We start from the raw sequence: 25,687 nt of genomic DNA, 5'->3' as shown, positions 1-25,687 counted from the left end.
TATAGCATTTCTTAACTTTATTACATTTTGAACTGTGTCTAAACGAATGAATTTGTATCTCTCTATCTATGTGTATATGTGCAACACTATTTGGTACCCATGTAGTACCCAAAGGCCTCTTTATTTTCTATCAATTCTCAGTGGTACCAGAAGGCCTCTTTATTATGTATTACTTATATTATTACATTACATTATTAATTTAATTTTTTAAAACATTGAATGTTTATGAGAATAAATAATTGTGTATCTCTCTATCTATATACATGTGGAAAACTATTCGGTCCCTAAGAGGTACCACCCATCTCAGCAGCTTTTACATTGTGTAGCCATGGTGGCAAGAAATCTCCATCTCTCTTTCCCTCTCAATGAAACACTGCACTCTCCCCAAAGCAGTGTACTTGGCAGCATTTTCACGCTCTTGTTGAGCCTTCTTCTTCATGGCTTCCCGCTCTGGCCTCTGCTGTTTGGTGATGGGAGTCGATACTACTTGCCCAGGAACATTGGGTTTCCTCCATGGAATTGATTGTAAGGCAAAGTCTTGGAGTAGATATTGGTTTTGAGGCTTGGGTGGTTGTGACTGGGGTTTGGTCCCAACCATGGGAATGGGTTGCCACTGGAGACAGGTGCAAGATGATATTTTGTAGGGTGCAGGCCCAGAAGCAGCAGACCGAGAAACACTAGGCTGTGTAGAAGCGGTCACACCAGACTGACTGGCATGGGTCAAAACGGGCTGAGCTGGCTTGGCAGGACGCATCCAAGATGGGTTGGCAGTAGCTGGTTGGGATTGTTTGACTGCCATGGGTTGAGCTGAGCTAGCGGGACCAGGCTGGGCAGGGTAAGCCCCAGTGGGTCTCCATGAAGCCAGAGACTGTGGCCTCCGATTGATTACTGGTCGAGGTGGAGGTTTCTCCAGGGTCAGAAAAGGCAAAGGTACCAATTTAACCTTCCCAGGTGGTGGAGGCTCATCAATGGAAGGAGAGGGACCCTCTCCTTCAGCCCTGATATCTGGATTCTGGGCTTTGATTTGTGACTTCTCAGGACACTTAACCGCCAGCCATGGTTTCATAGCTGGGCATGGATGGGGGTCTTGGGTAGTGCCTGAATTTCCCAGGGCCCGGGAGGAAGAGAGCCCAGTTTTCTTATCATTCTTCTTCCCCAGTGCGTGGAAAACCTGCACCGACTCCAGCATGTGCACGTCGAGACAGCTCCGAGGTCTCTTGGCGAAGGTCTCTTTGCGAAGCTCAGGTTGGCTCCTCTTCCGCTTCATCTTAGGCACAGTTGGCTTCTCTTCTGCCTTGACTTTATTGCCTGGCTGCTTCCTCTCCTCGGCTTTCCTGGAGTTGTTTTCTCTGGTCCTCTTGGTCTTTTCCTCCTCATGGCCCTTAGCCTTGCTATTCCTGCTGGATGCAGCTTTCTGAGGTTTGCTGTTAGAGTGCTTGGCTGTGTGCACAGGGGCCTTACTACTGTCTGCATCCCTGTGAGCAACTTCTCCTCCTAATGCACACTCCAGGTCCCTTGGCTGCATTTTGGCCTGAGGAGATCCATCAGGACACTCTGAGGCTTTATGTTTATTGTTCCTCACTGGATCACTAGGACCCTTTATGCCACTTGTGATTTCCTGCCCCTGTTTCACCATGATGGCTCTGGTGTCATTGGATTTTGTTATTGTGGGTCTTTCAGGTTGGTCAAAGTCTTTCAAGGAACTGAAAAGCTCAGGAAGGTGAAAATCTCCCACCAGTGCAGTGAGGTCTACAAAACCACTACTAGATTCAATCCCATTTTCAAGTGTGCCTTGGTCCTCAAGACTCAGGCTATTCCTTTCTAGATGGATATTTTCAGAATGTGGCTTCTCCTCTTGGTCCAGAGGACCAATAGAGGCCAAAAGCTGGTGGTTTTCAGGGATGTCTAAAGGGAGTAATGGAGGATCCTGGTTCTCCATGGCAATCTGGTAGGCATCCAGTGGTTCTGAGAGCATGGTGTTAATCTCACACAAATTCTTAATCTCTGTTTGTTCCTGGCTTTGATTTGGAGGCAATGCCAAGAAATCAGTAGAACTCTGGACTGGAGTTATTGTGGAAATGTCCCCAAGTTCAGTTTGTGAGTTTTTCTCAATTATTTGGCTTTTTCTGTTTTTGCAGGTGTACGGGAATTCTGGAGGCTGTGGCAGACAAAATATCTGACTTGGAGAATACAATCCCAAGGAAGCCTCCATCCCTAGGGAAGTTTCCAACACTGCAAAGAAAGGAATCAAGGACGATGGTAAGTAGGATGCTCCCCCTGCCCAGCAATGCACTAATTAGGGAACCTGTGGACTGTGGATAAGGCATTTCTATTAGCTCTTTTTAAGAACTGCGGACTTGTCTCTTTCAGAGGTCCCTGTTAGTTACAGGTGATCACTTGTTGTCACAATTTTGGGGTGACACATCATCATGGCAGCATGACTCAGTGGTGGAGCACTTGCCTACTCTCTGGGAAATGCACAAAAACTGTTTTAGGAACTCTCTCATTCTTATACAGGGTCCTCTCAATTCTCTCTACTCTCCCCAGAATGTAAGAACACTTAACAGCCTGAACTAGGAGAGCGTGAAGCTCTTGCTCAGGAAATATATGTGAAAGAACAGATTTTTAGACCCCTGCTTTGGACAGCATCACTGCATACAAAGTTTAAGTCCTGCAGCAAATTAAGGAAAAATTATAGTGTCACTCCCTGGTATATTATGCAGTGTCTTCCTAAGAGATCAAAGTAAAAATATGGGAAATAAATGTATAATGTTGTGGTGTAGGGGGACTGATCTGCAAAAATTGTGAAAATAGCCTCCTTCAGTGTCCTGGAGGTCTCTTAAATGCATCCTGGATGGCCATTATGGTATCCTGCATTCTTGTTTACAGAGTCTGACAATGTGGAATGCTAAACAAGAATGGTGGATAAAGTTTTGGGACTTAAATACTACAGGTCTGTGGACCACAGCATCTAGCTGAAATCTGGACCCTCATTTGAAAGGTAATCTTAATCCTTCCCCTTCTTGCTAATTGTACTCACTTTGAAAATTTTCTTCTGTAAAAGTTGAGCGAACACTGAGCAGTAGATCCCAGGGTTAGAGACTGATGGTAGGACATTTGTGGGCTGAACTTCCTTCAGCGCTGTCACCATTTCTGGTTGAGGGGCAGTGGCACTACTTCCTGCATATGGCACAGAGACATAGGATTGCAGACAGGGGCCATGTCCTCCACAGAGCAGAGTCCCCAGAGTGTTTTGGTCGTAGTCGTAGAGCTGGCTTCCTTCTTGGTAGGTAAGTAAGAGGCTGTGTCCCTGATTTGGAATCTGAACAAGCCTGGCATATAGTGTTGGATACACACAGACCATGACATTGGCTTCAGAAGTTTTGTCATATTGAGATGTCATAGATATGGAAGAACCTGCTGTGTCCTGGTCAGTGAGAGTCAGATTAAAGTCCCCGAGTGAAGATGAGTTCTTTTCAGCCCTTCCTGGAATATACCACTCAAAAATACTTGGATAGGAGGCAGTTGCCATGGGCATCTGGTTCTGGCCAGTAACCCCAGACACCATGGCTGTGCTAGCATGTTGATAAAGGGAGGCATTGCCCATGAGAGGCTGGAAGGAGGTGCCAGGTTGAGGGCAGTAACCATGCTGAAGTGGCAGCTGGAGCAGAGGTTCTGAGGAAGTTGCAGACACTTCCTGTGAGGGAAGCTGCATTGGTCATCACAGGAAGAGAGAGCTGCAGAGAATGTGCAGTTCCATGTAAAGAAGAATTTTGGGAATTTTCTGTAGGAAGAAAGAGGTTGGTGAAAATATCATGAGACTGAGAGATTCTTAGAATATCGGAGGATGATATCATCCTAAGGTTGTGGCAGTCAGGAAGCCTCCAATACCAGAAATCATTGAGCTACCCCAAATCAAACCATTTAGAATGGCTGCAAGTGGGGGAGCAGTTTGGTACTCTTGTGATCAACTGTCTTTTCTGTCCAATTGGGCACAGTAGACCCAAGTGATCTGCTTCACTCATTGTTCCCTAAAAGCATCCTTCTCTCTGACCTCTCTTTCCTTTGAGTGGGCCATAGTATTAACTTATGAATATGCCCTAGAGCTGAAGCATTTTAGAACTTCTAGAACACTTAACATTAACAGTTTGTTAAGTGAGGAAACAGAGGGTCAGAGAAGTAAGATTGATTTGTTCAGTATCAGTACCAGGTCATAGACAATTACTCCCTTGCCTGGACTCTGTGCTCTAGACAAAGAGCACAAGTCAGGGAAATAGAATTTTATTTTTCCCTCTTCATAGAAAACAGTTCTGGTATCACCACTGTTTGCTTGTGCAGCTCTCCTGCCATTTTCTAGAGTTTACTTGTACCATTCAGATGGTATATTTAATGGATCTTTTTTTAATATTTATTTTTTTGTTTTAGGTGGACACAATATCTTTGTTTTATTTGTATGTGGTGCTGAGAATGGAACCCAGTGCCTAACGCATGTTAGGTGAGCACGCTACCACTGAGCCGCATCACCAGCCCAATGGGTCTTTCTTTACCCTCTTAAACCTGGCTTTTGATGCTACATCAAAATGACTACCTGAGAGTAAGTTTCTTAAGAAATGCTTTCTGAAGAAAAATGTTATTTAAACTCTGTGATCTTCAGGTTACTAATCTGGAAGGTGATTACAATAATACTAACAGCGATAATTCATCCATGAACCAAAATGTAATATTACTTAAGATTCATATGAAGGATTATATAGTATGTTCTGGAATGACAGAAAAGTAAAAATGAAAAACAGCATAGAACTAAAAAGAATGCATAGATAACTGATGAAAATTTGGAAATGTAGCATATTTTCTCACAAATGAAGTTCTGTAATCATACACAAAATATTATGAAAGAGAATGTTTCTAGTCTATTTTCCTGAATACTGTTAACCAAAACACTGCCCCCACCATTGAAGGTGATTTTAAATGAATTTCTATCCAGTGCATATAGGCAGAGAAACTCTATCAGCCAACATAAGCAAGAAAATTAAGTAAAAGTGACCACAATGTATGTAGCTACCTATTTCAAAAACAGTGTTATGAAGCCAGCTGCAGTGGCACACATCTGTAATCTCAGCTACTCAGGAGCCTGAGGCAGGAGGATTGTATGATTGAGGAAGACCTTGGCCATTTAGTGAGACAGTGTATCAAAATAAAATTTTAGAAGGGCTGGGGCTGCAGCTCCTTGGTAGAGCACTTGTCTCATACATGTGAGGCACTGGGTTCAATCCTCAGCCCCACATAAAAATGAATAAATAAAGATATTGTGTCCATAAAAAGGGGGGGGGGACCTGGGGATGGAGCTCGTGGTAAAGTGTCCCTAGGTTCATTCCCTGGTACTGCAAAAAAGCAAAATCCAAACCAATCTCTTTCCCACCACATGCAAAAAGCAAAAACCAAAGCAAAAGCCCACTATGAATTGGGGGGGGGGGGACTGTGGTCCCAGCATTCAGGAGGCTGAGGCTATGGGGTTGTTGGAGCCCAGGAATTCAAAACCACCATGGGCAATTTAGCAAGATCCTGTCTCAGGACCTCAACAAAATGTGCTGGGGATATAGATTGTCGTAGCATGCCTGCCTAGCATGAATGCGACCCTGCATTTTAATCCCTGCATTCATTCCCCAGCACTGGAAAGAAGAAAGAAAGGAAGGAGGGAAGGAAGCAAGGAAGGAAGGAAGGAAATTTTGGCCAAAGTATAGAATGAAACAAGAAGTGTAAAGTAATTTCATCACTGTGCTTGTTCATCTTCCTCTAAATATTACCCACAACAAATAAATGGTATGAATTTTACTATTAGAGTTTTCAATTAATATAAAAACATTTTCTGATAAACATTTCAGTCAAAAATCAGGAAAAATGCTTGAAAATGAACATAAAATTTACATTTGACCTCAAAATCTAGTTTATAATCATGTATAACAGGAATATGTTGTCTCTAAAGTCTGAAAAAAAACATCACCACTAGAATATCATAATACATTTAAATCTAATTTTTTTTAATGGTTACTGGTGCTGGGAAGTGAACCCAGGGCTTCACACATGCTAAGCATGCACTCCGCCACTGACCTACACCCCAGCCCATATAGAACAACCAAAAAGAGGGGCTGGGGCTCAGTGTTAGAGAGCTCGCCTAGCACACGTGAGGCACTGGATTCATGCCACATATAGATAAAGATATTGTGTCCAACTGAAACTAAAAAAAATACATATAAAAAAATAAAACCCAAAAAGACTTCATAAAATTATTTTAGATAAATGTGGAATTAGAGATGTGGAGCTTGAATTTTTATCCTTTAGTAAGTCTCTCTTTTGATTTTTAGGTTTAAAAACCATTAATGACTCTTGAAAGGTATTCTACTTTAGAGAGCAAACTCTTGGAAAACTACCTGTCACACAAAGGAATATGTTCATCTGATGCAGGTTAATGAACATCAGTTTTTCAAAATCCATGTAGTTCAAAAATCAGAGTAAAGTAGAACATGGAGATTGCTGTTGCCCCAGCCCTGTCTATAACCACTTTCATGACATGTTTGTATGAAGAATCATTTCTAAAACATACCTCTAAAATGTTCTTGTTCAAACTGTCAACATCATCGGTGTTCAAAGAGGTCATAGAAAAACTGTAACAGACTTTTCTGATAAACTGCTTACTCCAGTGATACCCTAATTCAAGTCTTAGTTTCCTTGCTAGTCCATTAATCTAAACATTCTCTAAACCATCCTCTATGAAGATTCACTCTATGCTGTCTGTTGGTTTAAATAAATCTTTGCTTTTCTTCCACATCCATCCCAACCAACCTCCTTTTTCTTGAGAACATCATGCTTTTCATCTCTTTTATTCTGACATTTTCTTCTCCCTTATTTTTATATTTTTTTCCTCTACCGAGTTCCTGTTGCCTTCTGCTTAAACAGCCTCAAACTTGCTCCGCAAGAACATCTGCCTCCTTACAGCCCTGTCCTCCTACTCCCCTCTCCCTCTTTCTCTTTTCACCTAGTTTAAACAGAAAACTCCCAAATATGTGAATGCCCCTTTTTTGAACAGCACTAAATTTGAAATACTGAAGTGGAAATCTTGGTAGAGGGAAACTGTTCCAGAAAACCTCTTGGTTTCCACCCTGCCTAGGATTTGTCTCTTTCAGTTGAAACAAACACAACCATAAAAGCTTATTTCATTCTCTATAAACATGTCCCTCAAGGGTCAATATTAGAAAACAAAGGGACCAGAGCATGGGCAGTCTGTTAGCTTCCTGTAGCAGATCAGGAAACAGATTTTGTGAGAGAGTTAAAGATGGTCGAGTCCCATACCTAGTACATGTCAAAGTCAAAAGTGAAATTAGGTGTCCAGATTTCTAGTTCCATCCTTTCCCTATTATTCTAAGCTCTTTTCACACCATTAGTAAATTTAGGCAGGGAAAAGTCTAACGAAAAACTTTAAAAAGTTTTTTTTCCTTACCTGACATGGTCAGAGAAGAGGTCACATCAATTGCAGATACAAAGGATGAGGAGACCACCCCAGAGGATGTGTGGGTGGCTGAGGCTAGAGAATGCATGTTTCCCAGTATGGGGTTCACTGGTCAGTGTTTACTGTCCACTGGCCACTCTGATTATTGGTTACTGGTCATTGGTCACTTGCGATGATCCAAATTTGTTTACAACTGCATGGTAAGCCTAAGATTCTAGCAGGTGGCAGTAGATATGGTGGGGGAATGATGTCACAAAACTGTCAGTTTAAAGGTATGAGGTAGCCAATAGGGTGATCAGATTCCCATGAGAAGGTGGGATTGGGTGGGGAAAATGACAAGAGAGTTGATTGGGTGGAGAAAGTGAGAGGAGAGTTATAATAGAAACTAAATGGCTCAGTTCTGGACAAGTGAATCTCTGTAAGAGGGACATAATGGGCTCACCTCATGGCCTCCCTCCGCAGGCTCTTGTGTTAGGGATATCATCTCCGTGTTCCTTCTAAATGTTCATTAAAGTATTATGCATATATTTTAAATTATGTTTCACAGTGTAAGAGGTAATAGTGATACATTACTATATTAACGTATACAGTTAATATCCCTGGAGAAGGAAGAAAGAGACATCTAAGTTGAGCAAATATAGTGGTTCTGGAACCATAGAAGTTGATTTGATGAGTGAAGTTACTGCAGTTTTCAAGGATTCAGAAAGGGATTAAAAAGTTTTTGTGTTTTTCTTTTTTTTTTTTTTGTTTTAGTTGTAGATGGACACAATACTTTTATTTTATTCATTTATTTTTAAGTGGTGCTGAGGTTCAAGCCCTGTGCCAAACACATGCTGGGCTAACGTTCTACCACTGAGCCACAATCCCAGCCCTAGGGGGAAGTTCCTTGAGTGCATTCTCTGCGGAATGATGTGGCCCAAGATTCTCTTTAGTTTCTCCTTGACCCCTATTTTCTTTGGCCTGGGCTGGGCCAGGTTAGACTGGTAACTCTCTTCTACTCTCCTTCCCCCACCCCTCTTCATTGTAGACATTTTTTCATGGACAAGCCTTGAGTCTGCATTCTTATACACCTTGATATTACTTTCTTTTGACTTCCAGGAGCAGGGGTCTTCTTTTCTGTAAGCTGATTCTTTGAAAAATGAACTCTGAACAATAGAAGCAATTCTGGAGAGGTGGAAGACCTAGCTGACTGTAAAATTTCCCTCTCCGTATTTTTGTTGTCGTTCTTTAAGTTATAATTTCCTGAGAACAGCTCCTTGGTCATGTAGACTTTCTGCCATCAGCCTCTTCCATATGTGAGAAGCACTGAGGATCCTTTCTGTCTTCTTATGTAAGAGGATCCAGTGTGGCAGTTACTGTGACTTCCTCCCCCTTGCAAACAGCCTCTATAGAATCTTGGGCTTCTCACATTCTTTGTCTTGCATGTTTGGGTGGAAGGCCAGGAGAATAGTTAGAACATTAGGATAACATAAAAAAGTAAGCATAACATAAAGAAAAGAGAGGTTAACATGGACTTTTAAATTTTAACTTTTTGTTAGAAACAAGTCAACTCATTGAGGTCTCATTTTGTGTTAATAAAAGAGGCAATTCATTTTTTTTTTTTTTTTTTTGCAGGGGGACAAGTCCTTGGAATTTAAACCAGGGACACTTTCCCATTACCTCACATCCCCAGCCCTTTTTATTATTTTTTTTAGAGACAGTGTCTCATATGTTGCTTAGGGCCTTTCTAAGTTGCTGAGGCTGGTCTTGAACTTGCGATCCTCCATCTCAACCTGTTGAGTTTCTGGGACTATTATATATATATATATATACATATATATACATATATATATATATACATATATATATATATATATATATATATATATATATATATATATATATATATATAAATACATATATAAAAAATAAACACATATAAATTAAATGTGTATATATAAATTTAAAAAATATATAATTTTAAAAAAATAGCTAGGTTGGAAGCCCAAAAACTGTCATGAATTCTATACAGTGGAGATTAAAATCTTAATTCTTATTTTCTTTTTTGTCATATGATCGCATTTTTGTCACCCATTAATGTGTTTGTAGTGTATGCATAGCTATTTTAGACTCTGGGTTTTCAGCTCACTTTTCTTTTTGTCATATTTTAAAGAAATGCAACATTGTAAGATATATTGCATGTTTTTCCTTTGATGATAGTTTGTGCTCAAGTATTGTGAATTAACTTAATCTGATGGATTTGTGTAGACATGCAAAGAGAGGCTTGTGGGAAAAGCATTGTGGTTATGCTCTGCACCCAAGGAACAGGTGTGTCTGTTCAGCCCAAATTTATCTAAATTGCTTTTGCTTTTGATCCCCCTAGAGAGTGCTTGTTTTACCAATTTCTCTTGTAATGTGATAAAGTAAGTCAGGACTGAGATGGTAATAATATATATATATGAGCACTGAGCTGGTTTGGGGGAGTACAACTATGGGATTTAATGATTTTCCTTGGTGGTAAAGATTTTTTTTTTTGTGGGGGTGTTACCAGGATTTGAACTCTATCACTGAAACCACATCCCCAGCCCTATTTTATGTTTTATTTAGACCCAGGGTCTCACTGAGTTGCTTAGCACCTTGCCATTGCTGAAGTTTGCTTTGAACTTGCAATCTTCCTGCCTCAGTCTCCCGAGCTGCTGGCATTACAGGCATGTGCCACTCCACCCAGAAATGTGGTAAGCTGTTTTTTTAAAAAATTATTCTGTTAGTTGTCAATGGACCTTTATTTAATTTGTGGACTTCTTTAGAGAGAGTGAGTAGATAGTGTGATTCACAATGTCAAGAACCCACAGGAAGACAAGCGCATATATAGAAAAAATTGCTCATAAATAAAGCTAAATATTGCATATAGAGGCCATAGTTCCCATCTCTTACACTGCTAATTATGGAATATGGAATATATATATATATTTGCTGGTTATGTGTGGGATAATGCTTATCTAAGAGGGATTGGCAGTACAAAGATATGGCTTGAACTATGTCAACTTTTTCAGGGTTTTTTTTTTCTTTTTAGTTCAATTGCATACCTCAGATAGCTTATTTCTATAATACTGGCATGTAATATGAGACTAAGTACATACAGTGAGTATCTGCAAGCCAGATCATTCCATAAGTTCTCTGAGAAATCAAGGGTATCCACAGCTACTATAGGTTTAGGATATAAGAACAAAATGGTGGAGACGGGTGCAGACTTCATGAATTCAGCAAAACTTTTTATTCAGCTATGGAGTCAGGCATTAGATGGGCAGACTTTTTGGTTAGAGATGGCTGCTGGTCTAGGTTTATATAGGTTACACACTGGGAGGTAACTTACCCATTGAAGACTTTAGCAGCACGTGGGCATTCAGGAAAAAGTTTGCAAAAACTAGAAATTTGTTTTTATTGGCAGTGTTTTCATAGGGCAAGAATGGAGGGTGCATTGTCCTATCACTGAGAATGGATATATTGGGACAGGTCCAATGCTTGCCCTTTTCCAGTGATGTCTTGTCACCTAGTGATGTTTGCTTCCTTCCCAGCGATTTTTATGTCACTGGGAAAGGAAGTATTGGGAAAGGATCAATGTTATCAATGTTCTGCCTTTTCCCTCCCTCCCTCTTCCTAGGCCACACTGTTTTGGGGGGTTGTCATTTGCATATCCTTCATTCCAGACTCTGGGTAGGCATAATGAATAGGGCAATGATTTCAGATCTGGCTGCTTCTTGCTGAGAAGGTGTGAAGTAGGAAGACCCCTGCTTTCAGAGTTCTGCAAAAGAATATGGCTTCTCTGGTGGATGAGGCTTAAGAGGAGTATATGTGGGAGTAGACTTGGGGTTCAGGCACAGTCCTCCTTTTGTGGTTTCAGAAATTCGGACTGTGTTCTGGAGGGGACTTGAGCCAGGTCGGTCACCTCATTAAGAAAATTTTTTGTACACAATTAAAAATAGAGAGAAGAAAGATAATTGTAATAACAGTGAAGATTAACTGATTTGCTAGTGGTAGGAAAACAATTTTAGCAGGTCCTATCATTGGGAAGCCTATTTCACTCAATCACGGCCATTGTATCCCTTTCAAACTCAAGGTGCACTTTCCATGATCTCAGGAGTTCGGGTCCTTTGGAGCATGCAAGCATGATTAACTTTAGAAGCATATTTTCCTGATATTTTAATCATTTCCATCCTGCTTGACAGACCCTGCAGAAGAAGAACAGAAATTAACTGTATAGTTATAGCTAGTAGCCCAGCTATAAGTGTAGAAAAGTATTTCAAAGGCTTGAGGGAAGAAATCCCTTTAGCTAAACTGCCCCAAATTTCTTACCAAAAATAGGTGTTTTTGCATTAGCTATGGCAGAACCTGAGATTGTGTTTTAATCCAAACAAGTATTTCTATGAAAAGGATCAAGTCCCATTAGGTTATTACATACATTTTGCCATTGAATCTCAGTGTCATCATATGGATCTCTAGTGACACAAAATTGGGTGATGTTATAATGACACTGAAGTCTCTGAGCCCATCGTAAATCTTGTACTTATTCTCTAGTCAAATAATAGAATCTTTTAGTTGTTGAATTTTGTTTGAATGATCCAGATCCATATGTTCTTGAGTTTGTCAGGTTTTGGTAACATTCTTATGGAATTGTTGAAGGTAATGGGTGTTTGGACCTGATGATGCAATGTCTCCACTGTAGTGGAGGCAGAGGTAATGATGCCAGTCAAAACAACAGTCCCAGCTCTCAGCCCCCAGATGAGCCATTTAGTGTGGTGTTTCAGTTCCTTAGTAGTTCCTGCATGAATGCTACTGAAGGGGCCTTATGCCGTGGTACTTTTAATTTTATAAGGAGCCTTTTGGGAGTCATAATAGTTTGTGCTGAAATTTGCCATAGAGTTCAAATGTTGTTATAGCATGCACTTTTCACATTTAACATAATGTCGATTTTGTGAGGCATCACATTGTGTTTGAATGGATCTGGACCCTAGAACATAGGGATTATAGACACATAATGTGAGGTACAATTCCTTATGGAAGGAAATGTTACGATAGATAACATTTTTCAAGTTATTATATTGAGGATTACCATTCCAGATCCCAAAAATCTCCTCAGTCAGACCTATTTTCCATATCGTGTCCTGAGTTGGCCCAAAATGCATTTTCATGGCAGGTGATAATCCTCCCTTAGACCAATATCTAGTGGAATTGGAATGGAAAACAGTTCTATAAACCAGATCTGAATTGTCCCTATAAGGTAATTTTCATCCCAAAGCTCTAGATTCAGCATCAGTCAGTTCCCCAGGAGAACCCCAATGTATAACTTGTTTTCCTACAACTGAAAGATTCCGAGGATGGGGTGTTCCACCTTCAGACCATTGTAAAATTTTTGGGGAATGATTTCTGTGCCAATGGTAAGAACATATGGGTCTGCTTAATGAGTAATTAACATTAACTTCCTGGGGCTGGGGATGTGGCTCAAGCAGTAGCGCGCTCGCCTGGCATGCGTGCGGCCCGGGTTCGATCCTCAGCACCACATACAAACAAAGATGTTGTGTCTGCCGAGAACTAAAAAATAAATATTAAAAAATTCTCTCTCTCTCTCTCTCCTCTCTCTCTCTCTCCCACTCTTTCTTAAAAAAAAAACAAAAAAAAAAACATTAACTTCCTGGCATTCAGGTGAGTCTCTGCCAGGGAGGAAAATAAGCCTGGCCTCTTGATCCTGTTATTTTTGGATATATATTAGCCAAATTTTGAGGCCCAGTGTGATAACAATATGAGTTTCTGTGAGAAATGCAAAGAGGGGGTCAGGAAAATAGTCCTGAATAATTGAACAAACATTTTTGGGAGGAGCTGGTAGTCAAGAAAGGACCAGGCAAAAGGCTTGGAATTAAGATAGATTGAAGGGGGAGGATCAAACCATGTTACTGGGTGAGCAGTGACAGGCTGTAGAATGTGGGCCCTGTAAGCCTTTGTGTTTCTAGCCATGCTGGCAGTTGTGCATATTTTGAAGACCAGCATGAGGAACATCTAATAGGAATAATGAACCTGTTTTCCTTCAGTTATCTCTCTTAACCTAACCCCATGGCCCGGGGCTTGTCTTCCAGGCTCAAGAAATTAATATTTTTGCCTGTAGAGAGAGGATTCTCACTGAGTACATCATCCACTTCTTGTCTCTGCTGTTTCTGGTCTGGTGTGGCAGTTTGTGAAGTTAAAGATGATATGTGGAAAACACAAGGAGAGGAAATAAATTTGGGTGGGGGTCAGAACAATGAATGTTCCTTGAAGCCAGGGATCTCAAATGAGTTTCAATGTTTGAAGAGTTGAAAGATGAAGGGGGAGTAAATATGATGAATTTAATTTGACTCCTGAGTGCTATTAAGAAAAGGTAGTAGAGGCTGGGGTTTTGGCTCAGCAGTAGAGCACTCACCTAGCACATGAGAGGCACTAGGTTTGATCCTCAGCACCATGTGTAAATAAAGAAATAAAATAAAGGTATTGAGCCCAAGTATAACTAAAAAAATATTTTAAAAAAGGTAGAAGGTTATCTGAGAGAACAACTCTAAGATTCTGGGTGTGAGGGTCAGTGGTTTCCGCAGGAATGGCTGGAAGGTAGGTCATGTGTAGTTGGGTGAGGCCTGTGAGAACAGAATGATAAGTGGCATTAGCAGGAACAGATTTGAAATTGCTTAAATGAATTTGGGATGGGTGGCCGTGTATTTTGGCTGTCGTGGATGTGGTCAGAATCACTTTAAAAGGGCCCCTTCATTTTCTTTTTTTTTTTTTTTTTTGTAAGGGGATTACAGGTTGGATTTTGAGGCAAAACTAAGTCCCCTATGGAAATAGGAGGAGGGGCCCCTGAAGATTGGGTGTGGGAAGATGAGTGTGGGCATATTTCTAGAGGGAATCCCTGAGGTGAGGTAGGAGGCCTTTTCTGACATCGGGAGCAATGCTAGGTGGTTGAGGTTGAATGGTGGGGGGGAATGAGGGGTCTCCCATAAAGAAGTTCAAAGGGGCTGATCATAAGAGTTTTTTTCGGGCAGTGCCTGGATCCACATAAGGGCCAAAGGTAGGAGCTTAATCAAATTCAAGGAATGTTTCTACATAATTTGGTTAAGGTTGCCTTTAAGGTCCTATTTGTCCTTTCAACCTTTCCTGAGGACTGCAGATGATAGGGAATGTGGAAATTCCATTTTATATTTAAAATTTAGCCAATTCTTGGGTAATAAAGAAAGTAACTTGGGGGCCTATATCAGACTGGAGAGAGGCAGGCAAATCAAAACATGGAATTATTGCTTGGGAAATTGTGTTGCAGTGGTAAAAGCGTTCTTATTGTTAGCAGGAAAGGCTTTGATCCATCCAGTAAAGGTGTCTACTGAGTCTAGGAGATATTTGTTTTTCTTACAGGGGACATGTGGATGAAGTCCAGTTGCCAGTCCTTGTCAGGAAGGTCTCCCTAGCTTGCTGTGTCAGAAATGGGTGTGGTGTCACCTTGGGGTTGGGGTTGTCCTTGAGACAAGTGGTGTAGGATTGAGGAACTTGTTGGAGATACTGAATTTAGTGAATTCTTCAGGAATCATTGGAGGGAGTGCATATCAGGGAAACCTAATAGGACTTTAGTTTCATCAGGGAGAAAGTGGAGTTTTGTGGGCATAGAGGCTTGCGATGATTGAGGGTGGTGGTGAAGAGAGAGCAGCCTGCTTCACTAGCTAGTCCCCTGTATTATTTCCTAAGGTAATGTATCCCTTGCCAGCCTGATGTCCTTTACAGTGCAACGCTGCCATCTTGTGGAATAAAGCAGCAGCTTCAATTAGATTTCTTATGTAATATTAAGAATTCCTGCCTGAGGAAGAAAACCTCTTTCCCTGCAGATTAGGATGTTAGAATGAATTATGTTATAAGTGTATTTGGAATCAGTGAAAATATTGATTGATTTGTTTCTGGCTGATGATAAAACTTGAGTGAGAGCAGCAAGTTCCGCTTGTTGAAATATGGTACCTGAGAGGATGGAAGCCGCCTCAAATAAATGGGTGAGGACAAAAGAAGAATCTGCTGTAATCTTTCCTTGAAGTATAGCATAGCCTGCAAGTTATGGGGACTGTTAGCACAAAAGGACCAGGCTGGATACAAACTTCATGGATCAGCACAGCTTTTATGCAGGAACAGAGTGCTGCCTCTGATGGACCCACTTCTCAGAAGGTGGACAAAGAGCCATGGGCCCAACGGGGAATCAATGCTTATGTAGGTTACAGAAAGGTGACTTAACTAACGAGTACTCGGGAAATAGGTTTGGGAGAATTTGAAAATTTGTTTTTACTGTACAGTGTTTTTACTTGGAGAAAAATGGTGGGTCTGGGGTCAGCATTCAGTGTTTAACTCTTTCCCTTAAGGGTTCCATTGTAGTGTTACTGGGAAAAGATTTATTTGGGAAAGGATCAATGCTCTGGCTTCCTTTCTAGGGATTTTTATGTCACTGGGAAATAATGCAGTGGGAAATGATCAATGCCATCCATGTGCTGCTTTCTTCTTTATTCCCTCTTCCCATGCCACAGTATTTTGGAGTTTGTCATTTTCTATATCCTACAGGGATTCTTTCTGGGAGCTTCCATTTATGAACCAGTCTGGGGAGTCAGGGATTGGCTGATCATTTATATGTGAAAAGGGGTTCATTAAGAAATCAAGGATGGGGCTGGGGTTGTGGCTCAGGGGTAGAATGCTCACCTCGCCCAGGCAGGGCCCTGGGTTTGATCCTCAGCACCATATAAAAATAAATAAATGAAATAGAGGTATTGTGTCCAAGTATGATTAAAAAATAAATATTAAAGAAAATGAAGGTTATCAAGACAAGAGTGAGAAATCACAGGGGCAGAGGGTTTTTTGTTGGGAGAAGAGTACAGGGTTTAATAGGGAGTCTTGCTGCTAGGAAGTTAGGGGATCCAGGAGTTGTACATGCAGTCATTGGACTTTGGTTGGGGGAATGTTGGTGGAATGGAGAGAAATGACCAACAGCTGAGAAGTTCTGAAAGGGAGGGAGTATGTGGTAAGAATAGTAAAAGGTTGATATAATGCAAATTTTCTGGCCTCAGGGATCAGTAGAGCTGCAGTCTCTAAAACCTTGAGGCATTGGGCCAGCTTTGATAAACTAAGTCTAATTGTTTGGATGAGAATGTCCTGGGGAGGGGGATGTTCCCTGACTCCTGGTGAAGAAGTCCCAAGGACTCCTTTGTCTTCTTTGCCAGAGTGGAGTGCCAGGAAGAAAGGCTTATTAGGGATAGGTAAGAGTTAAGGATTCCAGAAGAGAATTCTGGAGAGTAGAAATGGTGGAAGAAAAGAAATGGGGAGATGGAAGAAGATCTAAAAGATTCCCTTTTGAGGCTTCATAAAAGGGTTTGGCTATGAGAGAGAATTATCCAGATGTGAAAATAATGAAAAAGGCCAAAGAGGGAAAGCCTATCTCTTTTAGTGTAAGGTAGGGGAATGTTCTTTAAGGCTTGGAGTCATTCTGGTGTATTGTATGGGAGTTGGGGGGTCAGTAGGATATCTAACTATTGCACTTGAGGGGAGCAGAGCAGGGTCTTAGATTGAGAGACCTTGTACCCTAGGAGGACAGGGCATTAAGTAGGGTGTTGGTGATGTTTGGAGATTTTGGGGGATGGGCTACTGAGCAAGAGATCATCTACATGTTGTATGAAATGGCTGGGGGATAAATTTAAGGTTGCCAGATCTTGTTGGAGAGCCTTTCCTAAGTTGTGGGGGCTATGCGGACGCCCTGTGGGAGAAGAGCCCAGGTGAGCTGCTGAGACATATTAGTGCCTGGGTCAGTCCAGGTAAAGACATAAGTGAGCTCGAGGCAGGATGGAGGGGAATAGTGAACAAGGTAGCTTTCAGGTGGAGCACTGAGAAATGTGTGGTGGAGGCTGGAATATGAGATAAGGGTATAGGGACTGGTTACTGCAGGATATGTGGGAACACTTGATGCAGTGATTTTTATGACCTTCTGTACTAGCCAGAATTGGCCATTGGGTTTCTTTACTCTGAGTATGGGGAAGGAGTGAGGAAAGTTGGTTGGTATGAGGAGATGGACCTGTAATAAGTGGGAGATGATTGATGTGCTTTAAACTTCTGAGAGTCAGGGAGTTAATGGATATTGGGGAAGGGAATATAGTGAGTGGTATCTTTTAGTTGGATATGAACAGGGGAGTGATGTTTAGCTATTTTAGGTTGAGAAGTATCCTAGACTGTGGGGTTCATTCCAATGGGCAAAGTACAATCAGGACGCTTAGGAGACTCAGGGACTAGATCTGGGCCAGAATGTATTAAGAAGATGGTTGTGGAGTTTAAAGGGGGGAAGATGATTTAGGCTTTTATTTTGTGGAGCAGATACTGTCCCAGTAGGGAGCAGGGCAACGTGGCATAACTATAAAGAATGGATAATGAGAAGGATCGAATTGTGCAAAAAACTGGAGTGTCTTTAGTGGATATGTAGGGGTTCCTGAAACTCCCATAATGGGAGTGTCTGACTTAAAATGTGGGTCCATGGCATTGAGTGAAAAGTGAAAGGCTTGCCCCTGTGTCAATAAAAAATGAAACTGCATGGCTGTTCACTCACCCTGTAACCTGGGGCTCCTCAGACGTACAATCTAAGGTGATAGGGGCAGTGGAGCCCAGGTCCCCACATTCTAGAAACTCAGTGAATGGGAAAAGGGAAGTAGATAGCTGCACCAAGGGGAATGGTGTCCTTGCCTGAGGACAGTTCGCCTTCCAGTGTCCCCATTGCCTACAGTTGCAATAGGGCTTGGTCGGAGGCCTTGGGTTAAGGCAAGATTTTGCCCAATATCCAGTCCAGCCACATCGGAAGCAGGATCCAGGAGGTGTATTACTCGGGACCACGAGTGACAGGGGCGCTTTTTCTTTGGTGCTGGGGATTCAACCCAGGGCTTTGTGCATGGGAGGCAGGCACTCTACCAACTGAGCTATATCCCCAGCCTCACAGTGGCATTTTTAGGGCTCTGGATGGCTTAGGCCAGTAGCTGATATTTAGTTTAAAGACATTTATCTCTCTTGTTTTTGGCTTTGTCTTCCCTATTTTTAAAAATCCTTGAAAGTAGTATCTAGAAGATGCTGTAGTGGGGTCTCGGGGCCCTTTTCTGACTTTCTAAGTGTTTTATGGATATCAGGTGCAGACCCACTGATAAAGTTAAAATGGAGAAAGAGAGTGCCACCAGGAGTATCCAGGTCTAGGTTGGTATATTTGGTAACAGCCTCAGTAAGCCAGGCCAAAAAGAGGGTGGGGTTTTTATCAGGTCCCTGAAAAATTGCCTTTTAAATTACTCAGGGACCTGATGAAAATAACCTATGTATGAGTATTTTTGTCATGCCTTAAAGGAGGCAAATAATCATGTGCTGGTGTCTGATGACCCCAGAGTTTTGAGGCTGATATGTCCCATCAGGTTCAGCTGTAGGAATGGCAGCCCCTGTGCAGGATGGATAAGGGGAATTTGGGCATAGAGGAGATTGACATGGTTTAGCCACCTGTGAAATATGAGCATGTTCATCAGGAGTCAGGGTGGAAGGCCTACTCTGCCTCTGTTTGTGACAAAGCTGTCAGAGAAACGGTGACATGAACTTGGACCATCCCTTCAGCCAAGTTTAATATTCAAGTTCAGTTTTTGGAATTTGGCATTTGCTAAAACATAAGTGTTACCTACTTTATGAACTCTTTCCTGTACTTAGTAGGGTTTTCAGAAAATGAGCCTACTCTGCCTCTGTTTGTGACAAAGCTGTCAGAGAAATGGTGACATGAACTTGGACCATCCCTTCAGCCCCTGCCACTTCTGTGAGAGGGAACACGTGTTGCACTCTTAAGGATTTTGAATCTTGTAGAGGAGGTGATGGCAGGGAGGAGGTAGAGTATAAGTGTGAGGTTTGAGCGGGGGCGGGAGGTTAGATGGGGGAATTGTGGGACTTTGAGGAGAGGAGTCTGATGTGGGGCCAGTGAGACCCCAGAATCTGTAAGGATTGGGTTCATCTGCTATTTCTGGATTAGTGAATGAGGAAGAGATGTATGAGTCTGTGAGTCAGTTTAAAGATTCAGCAGTAGCTGCATGAGCTGGGCCAAAGGAGTGAAAGATGTTCAGTGGTCACTTCTAAGGTCTCATGGGTCATTTCATGTGACTGAGAAAAGGAGCAGGTTGGGAGGGGGATGGGGACAGGTGCAGACCTCATGAATTCAGCAAAGCCTTTATTTAGCTGTGGATTCAGGCATCAGGTGGACACACTTTCTGGGTTCGAAAATGGCCACCCATTACAGGAGCAGTCTGGATTTATATACTTTTGAATAAGATAACTATCATAATTATCTGCGGTTTAATCTGTAATTTAGTACTTTTTTCTGTCTTGAGACACACTGTTCTTTGCTCTTCTAATTGTAGGTGAATTCAGAGTTTTCCTAACATGTTGAGTCCTGGTGCCTGATAAGTATGTGCAGATATTGCACTGAGCTGCATTCTTAAGTCTGTTTTGGTTTGTTTTTGGAATTTGCTAAAACATAAGTGTTACCTACTTTAGCATGATACCTATTATGTAATAGTAACTGAGGAAAAGTCTGTCTATGAATAGGAGTGTAGGTTGACACAATTTTGTTAGATTAAGCAGTATCCTTCTAAATTTAAAGTTGTGTATCCTTAATTTCAGAAATTCTATTTCTAGGAATTTCTATTTCTATTTCTAGGTATAGTTGTACTTATGTGTAAGGATATTGCATTGCATGGTCTGTAACAGAAGACCCAAACCCAAACCAAAAGCTTGTAATAGAGGTCCATCCATATGGGACTGGTGAAGTGAATGCTGTTATTTTCAGTTATGTTACTTATAGTCCATGCAATTCTCTATGGTCATTAAAAAACTTGGAAGGATATAAGTATAAATGGAGAAAAATCAATATTCTAGGCACATCGTAGAGAACATATCCTATGCTGTAGAGGATACACATATATGTGAAAATACAAATATCTATAAGAGACACAAAATGTAAATGTAAACACTGGGACACATCTCCAAGAACACATCAGGAACTGGGTGCAGAGGGACCTAATTTTTTATTTCAGGTCCTGTACCATTTGAACTCTGAAGTACTCACAGAAACTCACAGACCTGTGCTACAGGCCTCCGGCCATGGATGGCGCTGTCGTCGCCAAAGTCCTGTTTGTCAACCTAGCGACTCAGCAAACAGGTCTGTGACGCCATCACGAAGGGCGGTGGCGAAGGCGCACTGGCTACTCCCGGGCACTGTGTGGGTAGCTGCAGTTCAGACCGGCATCTCATTCTGGCACAGGGAACCTACAGATGTCTTCAACCCTTTGACTCGCTGGCATTGGGTGGACGGCTTCTTGGTGCCCACATTAGTCAATGGCGTCATGGCCGCAGTGGCTGGGGCCGGGCACCCGACTTTTCTGGACATCTCTCAGCAAAGAGGAAGGATGGAAACCGCATCGCGAAAAGGTAGTACGCCCTGGGTGCTGGGGATGGCCCTTCTCGCTTCTGGGCGTGGGCTCCATGTCTTGTGTCTTAGCCTCTCACTGTCGCTGTAGCGAGCTTGGCACATGGGCCAAGCTGGGATTAGAGACTTTGACCCTGGCTGCGCCACCTGCAGAAGCTGAAAGACATAGAGGTCAGTGAATTCGCCCACCCTTTTAAAAGGGAGACAGAGCGTCCATTGCTCCTCGGGTCAACTAGTGCTTTGAGACGGGACTTGGTTTTGGGGATGCTCCTTAATCATCCAAATTGAACCTCTCCTCGATTCAACCACAGAATATATGAATAAAAAGATTTAAATTTCAGCCAGGCGCTGTAGTGCACGCCTGTAATCCCAGCGGCTCAGGAGGCTGAGAAAGGAGGATCCGGAGTTCAAAGCCAGCCTCAGCAATAGCGAGGCGCTAAGGAACTCAGTGAGATCCTGTCTCTAAATAAAGTACAAAATAGGGCTGGGGATGTGGCAGAGGGCCCCTCAGTTCAATCCCCAGTACCAAGTAAATAAATAAATAAAAGAAAATAAATTTGAATGGCTTTTTCAGAATCTGCTTGAGACCTTTCATGAAAAGTGGTTTTGCATTATTTCCAGGAATTGGGGAAGTCAAACTGGTGCTTCCTGACAGGTGTCACCTGAGAGATCTTCCTGTAGACTTCCAGATGGTTAGTGTTGAGACTCTGTTCATATTTGCTATGAAACAGTTTACTTCTTGAAACCTTCCAAGCTTCCTCTCTTCCTTTCCAACCTTACATCAAGTCCCTTTCATTTGATCTCCTGAATATGTTTTGTATTGGGCAGCTTTTCTCCTTCAACATCATAATGCAGGTCTTGCCTGACCTATTGCAGTGGAGTCCAGTGGTGTCCATAGATCTATTGTTACATTCTTCCAGTATGTTCTTTGCACAAATCTTTTAAATAGGTCATTACAAAAAATTGAAATTGAGCCAGGCACAGTGGTACATGGCTGTAATCCCAGCTACTTACGAGACCCAAGGAAGGTAGATCGCAAGTTCCAAGCCAGGCTCAGCAATTTATTCAGACCTTGTCTCAAAATTTAAAAAATAAAATAAAAATAAGTGTGGGTTCATAGCTTAGGAGATAAATGCTCATAAGTTTAGCCTCAGCACCCAAACCATCTTGAAATTGAAATGGAATAGGAAAAAGTTCATAGTTCTGATAGACATCAGACTAAAGCATTATTTTGAGAATAAAAGAAATCTCCTTACATGGTCTATAGGGTCCTGTATGGTCTGGGATCCTCTCTGCCTCCCCAGCCCCATTTCTTGCTACTCTTGACTTTCTGTGCTTCAGATTGTATTGAATTAACTACAGTTAATTTTAACTTGTACTGTAGAAGTGAGCGCAAATATTACTTTTCAGGTCGACTCCTAGTATTTTCAAGAGAAGTTCACAGTCCCTTTCTTTTGGAAGTTTTCTCTTGAAACATAAAGTTTAAATTCTCTACCGATTGAATTTGATGCCATCAGTTGTATGAAAACTAAAACATCGTTTATAGTGAAAGAATTGCATTTAAACTATTGTTCTGTGTTTGTTTTAATAACACTTCGGTATTTGGTGCTGGTGTTAGCTTTTGTCAGGGATACAGAAGTTCTGACCATCTGATTATAGATATTGCTTATTTCTGGAGACCTTTGTTCTGTTGCCTTGGATCTGTTTTCCATATGGGCAGATGGGAAGAAGGAATTTATGGGTTACTATCAGGCAGGGATGAATAAGTTAAGTGGCAGAATGAGAAGCAGAGAATAGGGACATGCTCTGTGGGCTATGACTGTGGTATTCCAGAAGCCTTTATTCTGTGTAGGGAGAAAAGGCTAACATATAGTTTGACTAACAAAAACATATCCACTAGGTGGAAAGACCACCTCCCAGTTGGACAGAGGATGCCTGAGACTGGATTCATTGCTTTCAAAGTTCTTTTGCAAAAGGTAAGAAAAGTTAATTTTGTATTCTTTCAGCAATCTAAATTCAGTATAGAATACTGGTTTTGCATTCTTTTCCCTTTTCAAATTAATATAGAATTTTAATATACATAGCTACAGATGTATATTTTAACAGAAGATGAAAATTTATTTAATACAAATTGTTCACTATGAAGTTGTTAAAAAACAAACTTTCCTAATAATATACACATCATAAACATAGGTTTCTTTTTGCGGTATGGGTTAAAAGTCCTGGTATCCTCCCTTCCAGGTAGGAACCTGAAGACAAGGAGTGCTCTTTTACTCTTTGGTGGCCGCATAGGCCACATGGCCATCAGAGAGTTGGGTTGTTGTGGCCAGCAGATGAGTAGCATGGACTCTTCAGAGTTAGGGTGTCATCAAGCTGTGACATTCTGTGGTGAAGAGCTTTTTAGCTGGGAGTGGTTCTTTGGGGATGTAGCTACTCAGAATCATGCTACAATTGGCCTCTGTAAGTTACTTGGGGACATTGACTCTGCCATCTCCACCCATTTTACTGTGGTTTTACACATGTGCAAATAATGGAACCCTTATTTGTGGCTGTTTCTGGGACTTATGAGTCACAACTCATGCATCCATATGGTTCACAGTGCCACAGAGCCAGAACTGGGTGTTTGGGAGGAGAGCATTCATATGAACTTCATTGCTTATGTGCCTAGCCACTATATTAGATCACATTCCTGGAGTAGGAAAAAAAAATAGGCCTTTTTATCTCCTACTTCTTATCTCTCAGAGCCATGCCATGGAAGGATTATTCTATACAGTGCTATTATTTATGAAATTATAGCTATTTGGGTTGAATTTGAAGAATTCCCACATATTGTCCAGGATACACAGCTTTTGCAACTTCCTATGCAGTGACATAGCTGCTTGGTGTCTTGTCTGCTTATGCCTGTGACCCTGTGTGCCGGCGCTTCATACACCAGTGTATTTAAAAGCATGGCTAGCTGTAACCAGAGTGGAAACATGGAGTAGGTTCTTCAACAATGTCTTTCCTTTGAATGGATGTCCTATGGAATTCAGCCAAATTACTTATTTTCACAATAACATTAAGAAACATCTTCCACTGTTTTCTGCAGTTTTTTTAAAAATTTATTTATTCTAATTTGTTAACATGACAACAGAATGCTTTTCAAGTCATAGTACACATATAGAGCACAATTTTTCATGTCTCTGGTTGTACACAAAGTAGAATCACACAATTCATGTCTTCATACATGTACTTAGGGTAATAATGTCCATCTCATTCCACCATCTTTCCTAATCCCTGCCCCTTACCTCTCCCTCCCTCCCTTTGCCCTATCTAAACTTCCTCCATTCCTCTCATGCTACCTCCCAACCCCATTATGGATCAGCATCCACATATCAGAGAAAACTTTTGGCCTTTTGTTTTTGGGGATTGGATTACTTCACTTAGGATGGTATTCTCCAACTCCATCCATTTACCTGCAAATGCCATGATTGTATTCTCTTTTATTGCAGAGTTATATTCCGTTGTGTATATTACTCTGCTTTAAGAAACCACCATTTCTTTATGCCTTCATCTATTGAGGGATACCTCGGTTGGTTCCATAGTGTAGCTATTGGGAATGGAGCTGCTATAAACATTGATGTGGCTGCGTCACAAGAGTACACTGATTTTAAGTCCTTTGGGTATAAACAAAGAGGGGGATAGCTGAGTGAAACGGTGCTTCCATTCCCAATTTTCTGAGGAATCTCTATACTGTTTTCCAGAGTGGTTGTACCAATTTGCAGTTCCACCAGCAGTATATGAGTTTACCTTTTTTCACCACATTTTCTCCAACATTTATTGTTGCCTGTATTCTTGACGATTGCCATTCTGATGGGAGTGAGATGAAATAAATGACAGCAGAATGCATTACAATTCTTATTACACATACACAGCACAAGTTTTCATATCTCTGGTTGTATATAAAGTATGTTGACACCAATAGTGTCTTTATACATCTACTTTGGATAATGATGAATTCCTCTATTTCTCCCATGCTCCTCCCCCCCACCCCACTGTGAGTCAGCCTCCTGATATCAGAGAAATCGTTGGCCATTTGGTTTTTTGGGATTGGCTAACTTCACTTAGGATTATCTTCTGTTCATTTCCTTAGCCCACTTATTGATTGGGTTATTTGGTTTATGTATTTATTTATTTGGTGTCTAGTTTTTTGAGTTCTTTATATTTCCTAGAGATTAATCCTTTATCTGAGGTGCATGTGGTAAAGATTTTCTCCCAATCTGAAGACACTTTAGGAGTCTTGGATTTGTTTTTTTGGTGTTAAGCTTTTGACTTCTTAGATATCCTAGAGATTAGTGCTCTGATTTGCGTGTGGTAAAAATTTGCTCCCATTCTGTAGGCTCTCTCTTCACCTCACTGATTGTTTCTTTTGCTGAAAAGAAACTTTTCAGTTTGAATTTATCCCATTTATTGATTCTTGATTTTATTTCTTATGCTTTAGGAGTCTTGGATTTGTTTTTGTGGTGTTAAGTTTTTTGAGTTCTTTAGATATCCTACAGATCCGTGCTCTGATTTACGTGTGATAAAAATTTGTTTTCATTCTGAAGGTTTTCGCTTCACGTCATTGGTTGTTTCTTTTTCTGAGAAAAGCTTTTCAGTTTGCATCCATCTCATTTATTGAATCTTGATTTTCATTTCTTGCGCTA

The 25,687-nt window shown here is 41.3% G+C and overlaps 2 protein-coding genes across 6 annotated transcripts in view; one reads left to right on the top strand and one right to left on the bottom strand.

The window, feature by feature from the left end:
- Positions 1 to 313: 313 nt before the first annotated feature.
- On the bottom strand, positions 314 to 7,592 carry LOC139701808 (uncharacterized protein C2orf78-like). The gene is given in 4 exon segments (XM_071601731.1): positions 314 to 2,232; positions 3,037 to 3,629; positions 3,631 to 3,784; positions 7,496 to 7,592. Coding segments are annotated over 4 exon segments (2,763 nt in total).
- Positions 4,426 to 25,687, top strand: part of LOC139701811 (uncharacterized) — a 31,248-nt gene continuing 9,986 nt past the window's right edge. For 2 of the 5 annotated variants that reach the window (XR_011704389.1, XR_011704388.1), the window contains exons 1-4: positions 4,426 to 4,594; positions 20,611 to 21,004; positions 21,624 to 21,694; positions 22,903 to 22,978. Coding sequence is in view for 2 of the 5 variants with exons in the window: in XM_071601736.1 (XP_071457837.1) it covers positions 4,568 to 4,594; positions 20,611 to 21,004; positions 22,903 to 22,978 (497 nt within the window). In the remaining 3 variants the exon portion in view is untranslated. The remainder of the gene's footprint in view (positions 4,595 to 20,610; positions 21,005 to 21,623; positions 21,695 to 22,902; positions 22,979 to 25,687) is intronic. The other 3 variants (XR_011704387.1, XM_071601736.1, XM_071601735.1) reach the window with 3 other exon arrangements.

Source organism: Marmota flaviventris, chromosome 14 (assembly GCF_047511675.1).
Source record: "Marmota flaviventris isolate mMarFla1 chromosome 14, mMarFla1.hap1, whole genome shotgun sequence".
Taxonomy (NCBI): Eukaryota; Metazoa; Chordata; class Mammalia; order Rodentia; family Sciuridae; genus Marmota; species Marmota flaviventris.
The sequence above is the reverse complement of the archived record's forward strand: the minus strand, read 5'-3'. Positions and strand labels throughout refer to the sequence as shown.